The 16,014-nt window shown below is 50.7% G+C and overlaps 8 protein-coding genes across 8 annotated transcripts; 4 read left to right on the forward strand and 4 right to left on the reverse strand. All coding sequences in view use genetic code 12, as the record gives it.

Moving 5' to 3' along the window:
* Window positions 1-1,454: 1,454 nt before the first annotated feature.
* Window positions 1,455-2,966, forward strand: CDC19 (pyruvate kinase; the record flags this gene model as incomplete). Its single annotated transcript, XM_034159299.1, has 1 exon — window positions 1,455-2,966. One exon carries the CDS (start codon window positions 1,455-1,457, stop codon window positions 2,964-2,966), a length of 1,512 nt encoding a protein of 503 aa, XP_034014222.1.
* Window positions 2,967-3,390: 424 nt separating this feature from the next.
* On the reverse strand, window positions 3,391-4,182 carry DIURU_000991 (uncharacterized protein; the record flags this gene model as incomplete). The annotated part of the gene is made up of 1 exon (XM_034159300.1): window positions 3,391-4,182. The coding sequence occupies one exon, from the start codon at window positions 4,180-4,182 to the stop codon at window positions 3,391-3,393; it is 792 nt and encodes a 263-aa protein (XP_034014223.1).
* Window positions 4,183-5,452: 1,270 nt separating this feature from the next.
* On the reverse strand, window positions 5,453-8,578 carry DIURU_000992 (uncharacterized protein; the record flags this gene model as incomplete). Its single annotated transcript, XM_034159301.1, has 1 exon — window positions 5,453-8,578. The coding sequence occupies one exon, from the start codon at window positions 8,576-8,578 to the stop codon at window positions 5,453-5,455; it is 3,126 nt and encodes a 1,041-aa protein (XP_034014224.1).
* A 742-nt stretch (window positions 8,579-9,320) lies between these two features.
* On the reverse strand, window positions 9,321-9,845 carry DIURU_000993 (mitochondrial 37S ribosomal protein uS12m; the record flags this gene model as incomplete). Its single annotated transcript, XM_034159302.1, has 1 exon — window positions 9,321-9,845. One exon carries the CDS (start codon window positions 9,843-9,845, stop codon window positions 9,321-9,323), a length of 525 nt encoding a protein of 174 aa, XP_034014225.1.
* Window positions 9,846-10,273: 428 nt separating this feature from the next.
* On the forward strand, window positions 10,274-11,100 carry DIURU_000994 (uncharacterized protein; the record flags this gene model as incomplete). The annotated part of the gene is made up of 2 exons (XM_034159303.1): window positions 10,274-10,582; window positions 10,873-11,100. The coding sequence occupies 2 exons, from the start codon at window positions 10,274-10,276 to the stop codon at window positions 11,098-11,100; spliced, it is 537 nt and encodes a 178-aa protein (XP_034014226.1).
* A 566-nt stretch (window positions 11,101-11,666) lies between these two features.
* DIURU_000995 (uncharacterized protein) lies at window positions 11,667-11,963 on the forward strand (the record flags this gene model as incomplete). The annotated part of the gene is made up of 1 exon (XM_034159304.1): window positions 11,667-11,963. The coding sequence occupies one exon, from the start codon at window positions 11,667-11,669 to the stop codon at window positions 11,961-11,963; it is 297 nt and encodes a 98-aa protein (XP_034014227.1).
* A 109-nt stretch (window positions 11,964-12,072) lies between these two features.
* Window positions 12,073-13,284, reverse strand: DIURU_000996 (DNA-directed RNA polymerase I subunit; the record flags this gene model as incomplete). Its single annotated transcript, XM_034159305.1, has 1 exon — window positions 12,073-13,284. One exon carries the CDS (start codon window positions 13,282-13,284, stop codon window positions 12,073-12,075), a length of 1,212 nt encoding a protein of 403 aa, XP_034014228.1.
* A 538-nt stretch (window positions 13,285-13,822) lies between these two features.
* DIURU_000997 (NAPDH-dependent diflavin reductase) lies at window positions 13,823-15,604 on the forward strand (the record flags this gene model as incomplete). The annotated part of the gene is made up of 1 exon (XM_034159306.1): window positions 13,823-15,604. The coding sequence occupies one exon, from the start codon at window positions 13,823-13,825 to the stop codon at window positions 15,602-15,604; it is 1,782 nt and encodes a 593-aa protein (XP_034014229.1).
* Window positions 15,605-16,014: the final 410 nt, after the last annotated feature.

The following is a 16,014-nucleotide window of genomic DNA, read 5'->3' on the forward strand; positions in this document are numbered from 1 at the left end:
TCGATGAGCTTTCCGCGAGGCGAGTGCCACGTGGAATTAAACGCTCAGTAGAGACAGAGATGGGAAGTGGTGAAGCCATACACGGTGGTGCGGGCAAACATGCCCCATGACATAATCGATTCACCACAAAGCGGGCGAAGGAATTCCACTGCATTGGTGGCTCCATAAGGCAACTACAATCTTGATGTCAATACAGAAGCGATCGTGACAATTGCCCGTCACTTTTCAGGGACCGATACGTCATCTCGTGAGTGTCTGGACCAGATGTGACTTTAATATCTGGTGTTAGGGGACTATAACTGGCCGGGGAGGTTTCAACCAACCTGGGGGTACGCGACCCGGGGGAAAAATAATAGCGCTTGTTTGGTAAACACCATCGTGAACGGGAGGCTGATGTGGAGCGGGCTTTTGTGGTGTTTTTTGCTCACATCTCACTACTGCCGGTGCCGGCACCTTCGGAAATGGGTCCAACGCGAAAATTTGAAAAAAAAAAAAAAAAAAAAAAAAAAATATATATATGATGTAATCAATTATGTGATCATGGGTGCCATGGGAGTTTTTATATATCCCATATCTCTCTACCTGTCACTAAAATCACCCAACGAAAAGCAGGGAGGCCGGACTTTAACGTGCGTGAACACAATACCCTGGGTCGACCCAAGGTCGGACCGGTTTGTTGTTGTTGTTTCACTTTCACAACCCTAATGGTTAGTTCGAAGTTGAAGGTGCCACTAATGTTTGAACGTTTTTCACTCCCACCTTAAATGTCGGTGTTGCTCCATCCACTGCCACTGCGCCTCTACAAAGGTCTAGACGTCAACGGTCGTAGTTCCCCTCCTCATCACGTCGCCGCGAGTCGCAGCCATGTACGCCGTACCGGACCGATCCATCTCTCGGAGTACTCTCACCCACACAGCCATATCGGCCCACGCACCACCATCAACGTCAGATAACGGTTCCGCGTCCACCAATACCAGCGACCCATTATTTTGAATAAGGACAAAAAGTAATTGAGTGAATTATGGGGGTCCGTTGTCCTCAACTCGTGAGTGTAATTCGCCTATTCCCGTAGTTGCCATTGTGTTTTAGGTCCGCTTGCTCCATTGGCATCTCATCTCTCGTCCATCCTCCGCCGTGGGTGGGGAAGTCCGAATCCTACCCTCGCCACGCCGCGATGTAACCTCCTCACCTAAGACAACGCCATCTCCACCGTTATCACCACCAATTTGAACCAGCGTTTGAGTTAGGTCATATATAATTTACAAGTGTCATTGTCGCCAATTAAACGATACCCCTATTGGTGAGCGAGTGTCGGCGTAGTTAAAATGCCCCCCTCGTGGCCAGCACACCGTTACCCCTCACACCCAGTTTTTCTGCGCGGGCGCTCGGTCGCCTCGGACCCGTTGCATCCCTTATAAGTAGCACCCTTGCAAGAACTCAATTACCGCAACATCATGTCGTTTTCTGCCCTTTCGTGGTTGCTGAACTTGAACACCACCGAGATCCCCGATAAGGTTCTCCGGAGAACCTCGATCATCGGGACCATTGGCCCCAAGACCAACCTGGCCGAGATGTTGGTCAAGTTGCGCAAGGCCGGTCTCAACATCGCCCGGATGAACTTCTCCCACGGGCTGTATGAGTACCACCAGCTGGTTATTGACAACTGCCGCAAGTCGGAAGAGCTCTACCCTGGCCGTCCCTTGGGGATCGCCTTGGACACTAAGGGTCCCGAAATCCGGACCGGTGTCACTGTCAACGAACAGGACTGGCCTATTCCTCCCGGCCACGAAATGATCATCACCACCAACGACGCCTACCAAGAAAAGTGTGACGACAAGGTGATGTACGTCGACTACAAGAACATCGTCAACGTCATCCAACCCGGCAAGTACGTCTACGTCGACGACGGGGTGCTTTCGTTCGAAGTACTCGCCATCAACGGCGACGAATTGAAGGTGCGCTCGGTCAACGCCGGTAAGATCTCGCTGAGAAAGGGGGTCAACTTGCCCGGCACTAACGTCGACTTGCCCGCTCTTTCGGAAAAGGACAAGAAGGACTTGGAGTTCGGGGTCAAGAACGGCGTGCAAATGATCTTTGCCTCGTTCATCCGTACCGCCGAAGATATCCGCCACATCAGAAAGGTGCTCGGCGAAAAGGGTGCCAACATCCAAATCATCGCCAAGATCGAAAACCACCAAGGGGTGGAAAACTTCGACGAGATTCTCGAGGAAACCGACGGGGTCATGGTTGCCCGTGGTGACCTTGGTATCGAAATCCCCGCCCCGCAAGTGTTTGTCGTGCAAAAGAAGTTGATGGCCAAGTGCAACTTGGCCGCCAAGCCCGTCATTTGCGCCACCCAGATGTTGGAGTCGATGACCATCAACCCCAGACCCACTCGTGCCGAAGTGTCCGATGTCGGTAACGCCATCTTGGACGGCGCCGACTGTGTGATGTTGTCGGGTGAAACCGCCAAGGGTGACTACCCCTTAGAAGCGGTGCTGATAATGCACCAAATCGCCATCACCGCCGAAAAGGCCATCGCCTACTTGCCTCTCCACAACTCGCTCCGGGCTCTTGCCACCAAGCCCACTCCCACCACCGAAACTTGTGCCATTGCCGCCGTGTCGGGGTCGTACGAACAAGATGCTAAGGCCATCGTGGTGTTGTCGACCTCGGGGTTGTCGGCGCGGTTGGTGTCGAAGTACAAGCCTAACGTGCCCATCCTTATGGTTACGAGAAACCTGGAAGCTGCCCGTTATTGCCACTTGTACCGTGGTGTGTACCCTTTCATCTACAAGCAAGAAAAGGCCGAGAACTGGCAAGAAGACGTCGAAAACCGTTTGAGATGGGCGGTGTCGGAAGCCATCGACTTGGGATTGATCCGCAAGGGCGACTCGATCATCACCGTGCAAGGCTGGACCAGAGGTTCGGGCCACTCCAACACCGTGAGAATCGTCCAGGCCTAAATGACTTTAATATCATTGCAAACGTTATGACCTCAGTACAAACAATGTAGACGAACATTCTATTTGATCGCCTTATAGCTATGCCCATTTATCAACTATAGCCTCTAAGATCATGCGACTTTTAAATCAAATTTTGAGCTAGTAGTTTCACTTGATTGCGGTGATTATATAAATTACAAGTGATATCATGAGTTTTGCACTTGTCTGTGTATTTTACGCTGTTTATACTTGACTAACTCACCCATTGGATTCACAAAAACACCACCATTTGGGTACACCTCACATCACCTTGGGTGCCTTCCTTTTGTGACGCCGAACAATGCGACGCGCCCATCTTGCAGCGAACGAACGCCGTGGCTGCAAATTGGTGTAAGGGATGGATGTTATCGTAATGTCGTTAATTCGTTAGCTAATTATACAGGGATCACTTAAATTTCGAGAAGTAGGCATGATCCAACGAGATCGCCGCTGCCAAAAGCACTGCCCGCATGTCATACATGAGGTTGCCATCGATGTTGTGGTAGATCTCTTCTACCCCGGGCAGGTTTTGCAAATCAAATCTCACGGCGTAGATGGGCACCCGCTTGAATGCCTCTCGCTTGAGCCCGTTCCAGTCGATATCGACGCCGGCCATGGTCGTCTCCACCGCGTCCCCGGGCACGAGCGTGCGCACAGCAAACTTCAGGGCGCGGGGGCTGGTGATGATGTGACCAAATGAGTCGAACTTTTCTTCCGCGACGTCATACACTTTCAAGTTGTAGTCGCGCTTAGCCAATGGGCCGGTGATGTCGACACACCCGAGCGGCTTCGCCTGGAACCGGCCAAACTGGTCGTGGCCAGGAATGTAGACGTTGATGCGTTCCTTCTTGTCCCAGCTCGATTGCTGCTTGATGTACAATACGAGGTTCCACTCCTTATCAAACACCTCCACTGAGAACGGGCGGTCACTCAGCCCCCGGTGGATCACCAGCAGCTTGATCAGCGACCCGAGGCTGTAGTTCTCGCGCATGTACCCCACAGTGTTGCCTTCACTGTCAAAGAGGCGCAACGGCTCCACCTGGGTGCCGGCAAGGTACTGGCTCCAGTTCTGGTCGCGGTGCTGGACGACGATTAACGGTTCCTGGAGTAAGCGGAACACGCCGTACTCGTAGCGGATGTCCAACTTGACGTCCTCTCGCCCCTGAGTCCAATGCTCGCGGTAGATGGGTAAATCCATATCAGGTAATGAGTCTAGGTGGTGGGGGAATTACCGTTTAGATATATATAGTGCTACGGCGCCGCCGTGCCAATTACTGGGTGTCATCAAATGATCGCCCTGCATACGCGCGTATCCGTTCCGAGTGATTATCTTAGCGCAGCCCTTCATCTGAAAAAAGAAACGAGGCGCCAAAGAGTGACCGCTCCCTATGTCGCCTGGCCTACCCGCGGCATTACCACCTGTAGACTTTGTTGATAAAATCAGCAAATTAACTCAGAAAAAACCTAAAAAATCCGCTACGGCATTCGACTCGGGTGACACTCCCCCAGCGATGGGAGCCGAGGCCCTCGTTGTTCCCCTCTTTTAGGTGCTATGACAAATGGTCACTTTAACAATCTGCAGGTCTCAACTCGTTTTTTTCTCGGCCGTGCCAACGGTAGCCGTTTTGTCGGCTACACGGATCATGGTGGGGGGGAGTGACTGACGCGGCTAACTAAAGTAATGGGGCTCAAACCCGGGGACAGAATGACACGCTCGCTGGCGAAATTTACTGTGGTCGACCAGAGATAAAGTGCCACTCCTATGCGGTGATTGCTCGTGATGTTGTATGTATGATTTACGTTGTCAATCAAAATCTCTCGGATACAAGGCTCGCGAGACACAACTTAGTAACTTAATTCGCGAAAAGAGGGGAAAAACCCCTAGAACGTGGAGGTAGTGGGGGCGTAAAGCTAAAATCGTCAATTGAGCTGACCATAAACAATTAGAGCTGGCCAATTAATCAAAGTCACACAGGCTTAGGTCAGCAGGCAGCGGCATTGAAGGTTTATCCAACCGGTAAGCATGACACACTCCCGTTGACAACTCCCCATGGTTTCTACATGTCGCCCCCCAATAACCAGCGCTTCACCTCCATTACAAAAAATTGCGGGGCTCGAAACTTATAGACACGCTAGCTACTAAAACATGTGGCGGTTGGAATCTTGATCAAAGCCATTTCCAAAGTTTAATTAACCTGTATCACATGAGGATTCTAGTTGTCTCCTTGTCTCCGTCGGCCCTGAGACAATCAGCGTTATGAGTACTATGGCTCCGCATTCCCCAAATTTTTCACATGAGTTCCATGTAACCGACACTCACCGCGAGGCTGGACCTTAGAACCATCTGGTAATTAGTAATCTTCTTAAAGTTGGCTAGCTAGATCAATTGGAGTAACAGAATGTGCAGAAAATCGATGACGGAGAAGTTCAATTCATGTATTTGAGGTTGTCTAGAAAGCATTCCACGTCTATTCGTTGCGGTCGAAGCGGTTTTCAAGTTCGTCAAACTCGCTCATGTCATTATCATCCTTGCACGACCAGCTCTTGAACGCGTTCTTGATTTCGTGGATCAATTGGTCGTCATACTCTTCGTTCTTATCAGATAACTCTTCCAAGTCGTCCTTAACCAAATCCTTGATAAGCTCCAGCTGAGCCACCGTCTGGGCGATTCCTTGGGTGGTACTGGTGGCATTGTGTTTGCGTTCTTCATCATCCATGTCAAGGGCGTGGGTAGTCAAGTTGAGAAGCGACTTGCCACTCTTTCTCCGCAGCAACGTACCCGGGAACGGGCCCAGCTTCGGAGCAAACTGCTTGATCTGTTCGTTCTCCTTCAGCTCGTCGTCCAGCGGCAGGTAGAACGAGTTGCGGCGGGTCAGAGAGCTGGTAGGGGTACGAGGCATGCGACACGACATCCCGTGATCCTGGATCCACTTCGCCACTAACGAAGTCCATCCAGTTTGATGCAGCGCCCCTAAACCGCGACCAGTGTCACCATCAAAGTATTCGTAAAACGGCACGTAGTCCTTAAAGTACGGGTCATGGTTGTCGAGCTTGCTGTCGCCGTTACAGGCACGGTTACCATTTTCGTCAGGCATGAACAAGTGCATCAACCGATACTCAATTTCTTGGGCACATTGGGCAAGGTTCAAGTAGGTGCCTGAACCCTTAGGACACTCAACTTTGAGGTCAGCGCCATAGTACAAGTAGAAACGTTGCAACGCTTCCACAAGCAAGAAGTTGACGGGGAACCAGATAGGACCACGCCAATTCAGGTTACCACCAAACATCCCCAGGTCTGACTCGCCAGGGAGATACTCGACCTTGTATTCTTGGCCATTGACGTTCATCACGAACGGATGGTCCTTGTGGTACTTGGACAACGAACGAATACCGTAGTCAGACAAGAATTCGTCTTCGTTAAGCATACGGTCCAAGATTGCCACCAAGCGGTCCTTGTCAACGAGGGCAAGCAAAATACGCTCGCCAGCCCCCTTTTCTTCCATCAGGGCAATGTTACGCAGCGCCAACCCCTTCCGGGTACGGATGAACCAGTTCAAGTGCTTAGTGAAAGTGGGGAATTGCTTGAGGACTTCAGGTTCAAGCGTCATCAGCGCGTACAAGGGGATAAGCCCCACAAGCGATCGCACCGGCAACGCCTCGGTGTGGTTGTCGTCAAAACGGATCAGATCGTAGTAGAATTTGTCTGTCTCATCCCACAACGACGCCTGTTTGCTCAGGTTATACGTCAAAGCATCGGCGATAATCGTGAAGTGCTCAAAGAACTTACCCGCCATGTTTTCGTAGACAGGTCTCTTCTTCGCCAATTCCAATGCAATTTGCATCATTTGCAACGCGAAGAACGCCATCCACCCAGTGGAGTCGGCTTGTTCCAAGTGCCCACCCGTAGGCAATTCTTCCAGCCGATTGAACACACCAATGTTATCCAAGCCGAGGAAACCACCTTCAAACACATTGTTGCCTTCGGCATCCTTACGGTTCACCCACCACGAGAAGTTAAGCATGAGTTTGTGGAATACCCGTTCCAAGAAATCAAAGTCTTCCCGACCGTACATCTTACGTTCAATCTTGAAGATCCGATACGCCAGCCACGCGTGAACGGGAGGGTTGACGTCAGAGAAGTTCCACTCGTAGGCAGGAATCTGCCCGTTGGGGTGCATGTACCATTCCCGAGTGAGCAAATCGATTTGGTTCTTGGCAAAGTCAGGATCAATCATGGCAAATGGGATACAGTGGAACGCCGTGTCCCAGGCAGCAAAGAATGGGTATTCCCACTTATCAGGGAGTGACAACACGTCATCAATAAATAAGTGCTTCCACTCTTTGTTTCTGCCGCCAGCCCGGTTGGGAGCAGGACGAGGGAAGTTGGGGTCACCTTCTTGCCAGAAGTGGTGGACAAAGTAGTAGAACTGTTTCGTCCACAACAACCCAGCAAACGCCTGTCTTTGCACTTGTCTCAATTCGTCGGGGATAGGCAACGGCGTCACTCTCCAGTAGAAAGCGTCGGCTTCGTGCTGACGGCGTTGGAACACTTGATCGACCTCAAACTCGTCGACGTCAGTCTGGTTCTTCTCCAACTTGTACCGCAAGGTGACGTAATCGCCGGCAGGAACCTCGTCAAACTTAAACCAGGCACCGAATTTAGTACCTTCGTGTTTGGGGTTGACGACGTCAGGGGTGTTGTGGATGATGTGGTCGTGGAAGGCGTCCTTAACGTAGGGTTGAGCATTGGGTTGGTCGTACAACCGCTTCATGTTAGTTTCGTTCTCGGTGAACAAGAATTCCGGGAACACGTCGTCAGACTCTTCGGTGGGACCGGGGGCGGGGGCAAACGACAAGTAGCGGATGCCATAACGCTCTGTCTTCACCTCAATGGTGTAGTCGTCGACTTGCTTAAGGTAGGGGCGCGACGCCAGCAGCTCCTGGCCCAGGTTCTTGTCGAAATTCCCCCACAGCCACGTGTTCCGCAACACCATGTGGGGCACCAAGTGCAACGGCGCCGGCTTCAGCGAGCGGTTGTAGGCGGTGACACGGAAGAACAACTGTTCAGGGTCGTCGTCGCCTTTAGCCATCTCAAACAACACGTCGAAGTATTCATTTTCGTCGAAAATGCCGGTGTCTTCAAGCTCGTACTCGTGTTCAACCCGCGACCGCTCGGCGTTCTTTTCCACCAATTGCTCGTAAGGGAACCGGTTGATGGGATACTTGTACAAGTATTTCATGTACAGGTGGGACGGGGTGTTGTCGAGGTACCAGTACTTTTCCTTGACGTCCTCGCCGTGATTGCCCTGGCCATTAGTAAGGCCAAACAACCGTTCCTTCAAGATGTCGTCCTTGCCGTTCCACATCGCGAGCGACAAGTTCATCAACTGGTGCTTGTCCAGCACCCCGGCGAGGCCGTCTTCCCCCCACCGGTAGGCTCTCAGCATCAGCTGGCTGAAGGGGAAGTCGTCCCAGGCGTTGCCGTCATGGGAGTAGTCCTCCCGCACCGTCGCCCATTGCCGCTCGGCGAGGTAGGGCCCCCACCGCCGGTACACGTAGTTCTTGAGTCTTTCCTCTTCCTTGGTCACCGCCATGCTGCTGGTGGTGTCTGAGAGGGTGTAGTGGCAACGAATTGAGCGCGCTCGGTCTTATATATTCCGACCACTCCAGATCGCAACCGCGCAATTGATATGTGCGCCGCGCTACTTCGTCCCGCGGCGGTCGAGGGGGATACAGGGGTCGTCGGGTGGCACCGCTGGCTTCGGGCGATAGCTGGCGATTGCGGGATTTTTAGTGTGGTCTAAAAGCTTTTAAGTTTACCGTTAGTAATAAACGAATTGCATCGAGTGAGAGTAGCGCTGCTGTCACTAGCACCCCCAATTTGGGGGCAGGGTGATGGGGCTAAGAAACTAATATCCTCTCGAGGTGCTCGCTGCGTGGAACTTCCGTCGGTGCAGGCAGTGCCCTGCAATCCCACAAAAGCGAGCATTGTTTAGTGCGAGGTGGGGGGAGGCAAATAGGGGCATGGAAGCCACAAACTAGACCCTTTGGGGAGGATGACAGAAGTTGCTGTGAGCTTTGGGGATGACACCCGGGGGCACTGCTCGATTAAAACCGCGAATAACGCTGGCCCCGTTGGCGCTGCTTAACGCACTACGTCATCGATTTGAGTAAACGATGAATAATCTCTAGAGGCGGCGGCTGGTGCGGGCTGTATAGTAGTCAATGGCTACCCTTGGCAAAAGTTGCAATTTGCACTCGAGCCAAACTAAGTAATATACGTCGTGGGTCATTAGTATGCTATGTACAGAGGCAGGACTCAGCCAAGTATAGCGTTTAGTCCTTGGGCTTCTTCGCCCCGTATTTTGATCTCAGCGTTTGGCGGTTAGCGACACCGGCCAAATCGTAGGCGCCTCTCACCAAGTGGTACTTGACACCGGGAATATCTTGCACTCTACCACCACGGACAAGGACGATGTTGTGTTCCTGCAAGTTGTGGCCTTCCCCGGGGATCAACGCCGAGATGACGTTGCCGTTGGTCAACCGCACTCTGCAACACTTACGCTGAGCGGAGTTGGGCTTCTTCGGCTTGAGGATCATCACCCGCAACACCACCCCCTTTTTGAACGGGTTGCCGTCAAAATCAGGGGTACGGGTGTGGTTCTTTTTGGGAGGCATACCCTGCTTGCCGTACTTGATCTGGTTCAAGGTAGCGAAGCGCTGTTGCATCTTCAGCGCCCCCGGAGCAAACCGCGACGCCAACGGGACGTGGTTGCTGATCGACATCATGTACAGAGTGGGCGACACCGTGGACACGAGCGCTCTCGGCGCCCGCATCGCCTGCTTCAACAAGCTGAACATCGTATGGAGAAGTTTTTCACCGCGCGCCTGAAAAGTGGTTGGAGCCAGTTAACAATTTAACTGAACTATAGGTTTAGAGATTTATATTTAGAACGAATATCAATTAGATTTGATTGGGATAATTGATAGGCCACGGTATTTAAATTGACTCAATGAAACCATCACTGGTTTGATGAAATTGGTGATTTCGACAGCACTCGCACAATTTAAGCCAGCCTAGTCTAATATGTTATATACCACAAAACTAGCAATATTTCAAGTTGAGTAAGAGTATCACGTATCATTATTAGTTTTACAATTGTTGATAATCAAATCACGAGATTTTTCATGATAAAATCATCGTTGGAGTTACGGTGGAGGGGCCCCGGTTGCGACGGTCGCGCCAATGAAAACCAGCGAAAAATGATGCTTACCCATCTGCCCCGACCATGTTTAGATCGTTTGCCAGAACCGCGTTGAGAGCGCCCGCCATGCGGGTGCCCACCGTCGCCAGACCGATGATGGCCATCAGAAACTACGGGGCGTTCCCCGAATTGACTCGCGAGGTCGCCACCCAGAGAGTGCTCGAGTTGTTGGAAGGTTACGACAAGGTCGGCACCGACAAGCCCATCACCGAGGAAACCAGCTACACCCAGGACTTGGGGCTCGACTCGTTGGACGTTGTCGAAGTGATGATGGAAGTCGAACACGAATTCAACATCCAGATCCCCGACGACGACGCCGACGCGTTGAAGACGGTGGGCCAGACCATCGGCTACATCATGGCCCAGCCCGACGCTTGCTAAAAAACGTATCCATAATAAATGCATCAGACCTTTTGTACCAACACTTTCAAAAGCATTCGGCGTAGATTGATTTCTGGAGTATGAATATTAGCGTAGAGTCTATCCACAGTAAATCTCTTGATCACGTGACTGAAATCTCGCCCAATGATAAACTGCGACTTTTTTCCCGCTGACGTTAATCACCATGGTTCTGGTAAGTCGAATCACGACGATGTCCGTTTCCAATCCTTGCTAACTTTTAGTACGTTAAGGCTCCTGCCTACAAGATCTTGCCTTTCTTCAAGAACATCAACGCCAACACCATCAAGGGTTTCTTGCCCGACGCGGTGCTCTGGGGTGGTGCTGCCGTCGGTGCCATTGCTACCTTCACCGAAGGCTGGCCGTTGTTCCAACAGACCTTCTACCTGAAGATCCCTTACTTCGGCAAGCACTGGGTCCACAACCCCGACCCCGAAGACGTCCCCGTTTAGATTGGTCTCCACGCATGTATTTATAATTAACGTTGCTGAAAATTTGTTCCAGTAGTTGGTGAAACCTAATGAAAAGTTGGCTGACTCCTCTATATTGTTGTCTTTAGCCAATTGGCAATGACAATTGATGGTCTGGCATGGTTGTATCTGTAGTAATTGGCACCTATACTAGTCCTTGCTCAAAGTGGTTCACTCACATACTTAGTACAAATTTCCCAGGAGCTTCACAAGGTAAATCGACAACTGCAATGACTTCTATTTCCTTACTAGTTTGAAAGTGATTGCTTTTTATTTGGTAGTCATCGAGTATTCGTTCTCTTGATTCATGAATTGTCGCTAAAACCGACCATTGAAGAAGATAGACCTTTCTGTCAATGACAACTTTAGGATAGGAAATCAGTTACCATGTGCTTCTTTTGACCATTCGATTCTAATGAAAAGTCGTAGTGATCACCAATATTCATGACAAGATAGGCAACTAGGGAAAGAACCGTACGATGAGCCCATTGCATATGAAATACAACTTAAAAGCCCGTGCTAAGCAAATCTGCTCTCGAGACTAAAAAATGACCAACATTAAGGAAGCCCTCCAAGTGGACGTGGACGCTTTTGACATTGAGTTAGCCAGAATCAAACGAGTCTGCGACGAGACGAGACAATTGCATTGGCACGATCCCGACCAGAAAGCTCAGTTTGACAAAAACATTGGTGACCTCTACGAAGCTTTAGTCAGCATCACCCAAGCGCTTAAAGACATGTGCCAAGTGAAAGTTCAGCTTGAGTCGGTCATGGGCGAAATCATGGGTTTGGTGATGGACCAAATCAACGACCAGATGTGCGCTCTCTACTTTGAAAACCCATAAACCATAAGTAACGAAATGTACACGATTATGGTCCTCTTAGATTAAACAGTTTCCAATGGTTTCGGGTCCGATGCCCAGTAATGTATTTGTACTCTATATATCATGACGACTAGGTCTTACGCGCGATTCTAGTCATTTGCGGCAACTTGAACGGCACCTTCAACGTCGCCACCTTGTGGTTGGCCGCTTGCGACTTGGGCACGCCGAACGCCTCGGCCTGGCCCACGGTGGCGCTCTTGATGGTGGCGCCCAATGCCTTGAACAAACTGACGAGGCGCAACGGCTTCATCTGGAGCTCATTGGCCAACGGCGGCAACTCGACGAGGAAGCTGTCGACGTGCATCATGAGGGCAAGCATGTAGCACAAGAGCTTGTCTTCGTGGTGGGGGTCGATGGTGAACAGCCGGTCCTTCAGCTTGCCAAACGTCAGCGTGCGGGGCACGGTGAACCGCTCCAACACCCCGTCCAAAAGCACCGCCGCCGGCTCGTGGAGCCGCGTCAGAAGCATCTGCTTGTCGCGTACTCGCCGCGAGGCGTACACCCCCAAGAGGAGGGAAATGTAGTACAACAACTGGACCTTGCGGGTGTTGCCCAGCGCCACCGCCGCCGGCAAGTGCTTGGCGAGGTACGCCAGCTTCAGGTGGGGCATCATCGCCAACTGCGCCTCGTGGTCGAGCTCGTCCATGATCGGCTGGACTCTGATCGCCGCCAACTCCGCCTTCAGCAAGATCCCCAGCACCGGGTATACTTCGGAAACCAGCGTGGCGTCGGGGTTGCAAGGAGGAGTGGGGCGCGCCTCCACCACCAGCTTCTCCATGTGGTCCTTGGACGGTAACAGCCCCGTGCCTTCGCGCACAGTGTCGACGATGTCCAACTCCATCCCCAGCAACTTGTCGGCGTCGATACGGTTGCGCTCGAGGTTGGCGATGGCCAGCTTCGCCTTCTTGGTCCCGAAGGCCTCGCCCAAGGCGTTCCGCTGAGTAGCGAACCGTTGGCCCGACAGCTTGACGTCGGGCCCGTCGAAGCGACGCTTCAGGCGCGCCGTCACCAGCGCCTCCACCACGGGGGCGGGGAACACCTCCATCAGCTTCAGCTTGGCGTCGTACACCGCGACGTAGTAGTCGTTATCGCCGGCGGCGTCGTCACTGCCGTTATAATCGAGGGTTTGGCCCTCGCCATGGAGGACATGGCGCTGGCGCTTGTTCACGTAGCCAGTGAAAGGGATCAGCGGGGGCACGGTGATCCCGTTGAAAAACGATGCCACCGCCACCAGCGGCTCGTCGTGGTACTTGGACACAGCAATGTCGGTGGTCTTCAGCATGGGGTGAGATCGCGATGAGCGCGCCCCGATAACGTGCGATGAGGTCTCCCAAAGCAGTCGAGAGGAAATGAAAAGATAAGCAATGACACCAAATTGTGGGATTAGTATAGTATTAAATGAATCTAACCACATACTCTGATATCGTAGAAAACTAGTTTGGTTAAATCTCCAATATTTCGATGAAATTTCGTCATAACATTTAGTATCAAGATTGTAATACTCAGTGAATCACTTGTTTAAAAAGAAGTACTTTAACTATATGACAAAATAACTAGTTTAGTGGTGCTGTAATTGAACTTATATGCTATCTAAAGCCATTTTTGATACTGATAGAGTGCAATCTTTGAATCTGACAAATTGTTTGAAAATCTCGAATTAATTGTCTCGACCTGATCATCGTGTCTCTCCATGTATTCATTGGCTATTTCATAACATTATCTACCACTCATTCTCAATCATAACCGCCAGCGGCCTCGCTTATCGTGGTGCAGTTGGTGTTTCCGTTTCTTCACGTGACCAATGCCGATCGGCTTTACCTATGTTTACCATCCTCTACGGTTCAGAAACCGGGAACGCCCAGGATTACGCTGAATACCTTGCCGTCCGCCTACGTTACTATGGCGTCAAGTCCCACGTGTCTGCATTTGACGATTTCCCCCTCGAACGACTCATCACTGATACAAAACTCTTGGTGCTCATATGTCTGACTACTGGCCAAGGGCTGCTCCCCCGTAACGCCCGCCAGCTATTCCGCTTTTTATTGAGAGACGACTTGCCTCTGGACTTCTTGGACCACATACAATTCACTCTGTTTGGCCTCGGCGACTCGCTGTATTCCCGGTTTAACTGGGCCATCAGAAAGATCCACAAGCGGTTCCTTCAGCTTGGGGCTCAGGAGTTCCTGCCTCGGTGTGAAGCTGATGAAATGGGAGAGCTTGGTCCCGATGGTTTCTACAAAGAGTGGGAGGCAAAGTTGGTCGAAAGACTTGGTAGTAAGCTTATGCGTAATCTCATCTATAATGATACGCAGCCAGTGACACCCGCAACGACAATCGCTCTAGATCCTAACCAATCAATTGATCTTGCTCACCAGCTTGAAAATACAAAGTTAGCAGGAGATCTTTCGTTAACGAGAAGTGAGCTTTTACAAGCAAAAGTGCTTGAAAACACTCGGGCAACAACGCCTGATCATTTCCAGGATATTCGTCATGTGGTACTTGAATCCACCACTCCCATTTCTTACGTTGCAGGCGACACCTGCGCCCTCTACCCTGTTAATGATGACCAATCGGTACAAGACTTCCTCGAGGCTCAACCTCACTGGTTAGCGGTGGCAGACAAGCCGCTTATTTTCAAAGGTGACCCCCCTCAAGCCGATGGTGGCATGATTGATCTCAAGGGTGTCACTCTTCGTCAATTGGTTAAGTACCACCTCGATATATGGTCTATTCCCAAGCGTGCGTTGTTCGCTCACCTCTGGCACTTCGTCGACGGTTCTACTGAGGATGGTGAGCGTGAGCGTGATAAGCTTAAGGAGTTCTCCGAGCTTGAATACCCAGATGAAATTTACGACTACGCTAACCGGCCTCGCCGCCTGATATTGGAAACTGTACAAGAGTTCCTGAACAACATGACCATTCCTCTTGAATACGTGTGGGAGATTTTCCCCAAGATCCGGTCGCGCCAATTCTCCATCGCTCTGGCGCCTAACGGAAACCGTATTGAGCTTGTGATTGGTGTGGTGGAGTATCGCACGATCCTCAGACGTCTTCGTCGAGGTTTATGCACTAAGTGGCTCAAAGATCAAGTTTCTCAAGGCGATACCATTGTCTTCTCATTAGCACAAATGGGGCTTCAGTTCAAACTCCCCGACAACCCCGCTCCGCCCTTGATCATGGTAGCTCCTGGTACCGGTATTGCCCCCATGCGAGCATTGGCCCAAACAGTAGCTAAGGGTAATCCCAAACAAGAAATGCATTTATTCTACGGTGTCAGAAATGATGAAAAAGACTTTTTGTTTCCGAAGGAGTGGAAACATCTCGCGGAGACAACAAATTTCACTTTACACCCTTGTTTCTCACGCAAGGAAGGCTACAAACCTCGGTACGTTCAGGACGGCTTGTGGCTTAACAAGGAAAAGGTGGCAGAGTTGATTCTCGAGAAGGAAGCCATCTTCTATGTCTGTGGTGCTCTGGGGAATATGCCTAAACAAACGAAGCTCACGATAACGGAAATCATAAAAGAGTCTGGAGTTGCAGAAGCTGAAAAGTACGTGAAAGATATGGAGGATAACGGTCGATACCTTGAGGACGTTTGGTGATCGACATTCATGTATATATATAATCAATATAATCAATAGGTAAGTCAAACATGCGAACCTAGTTATGAAAAAATGCAACTATTCGAACAGGTAAATTGACAAAGGGAAATAGACTAAAGTAAATAACTAGGCTTTATCATTGTAGAAGCTATCTGTAACTAATTTGAGCTAAAAACCAAAAAAAGGGGTCAACCGGGAATTGAACCCGGGATCTCCTCCAATTCCAACGCTGTTAGGCGCTCGAGATTTAACCCGAAGGAGGCATCGTACCACTAGACCATTGACCCACTGTGCCGAAATTCGGAATTCGGTTTATGGTACGTTAGTAGGACTAGATGCATTTTGTGTTTTCCTAATTCTGGACATTTTTAGAACTCTTTCAGCTTGAACATGAATGGTAACCCCAAAAT

This window comes from Diutina rugosa (genome assembly GCF_008704595.1).
Source record: "Diutina rugosa strain CBS 613 chromosome Unknown scaffold31_size150537, whole genome shotgun sequence".
In the NCBI taxonomy this organism is placed as follows: domain Eukaryota; kingdom Fungi; phylum Ascomycota; class Pichiomycetes; order Serinales; family Debaryomycetaceae; genus Diutina; species Diutina rugosa.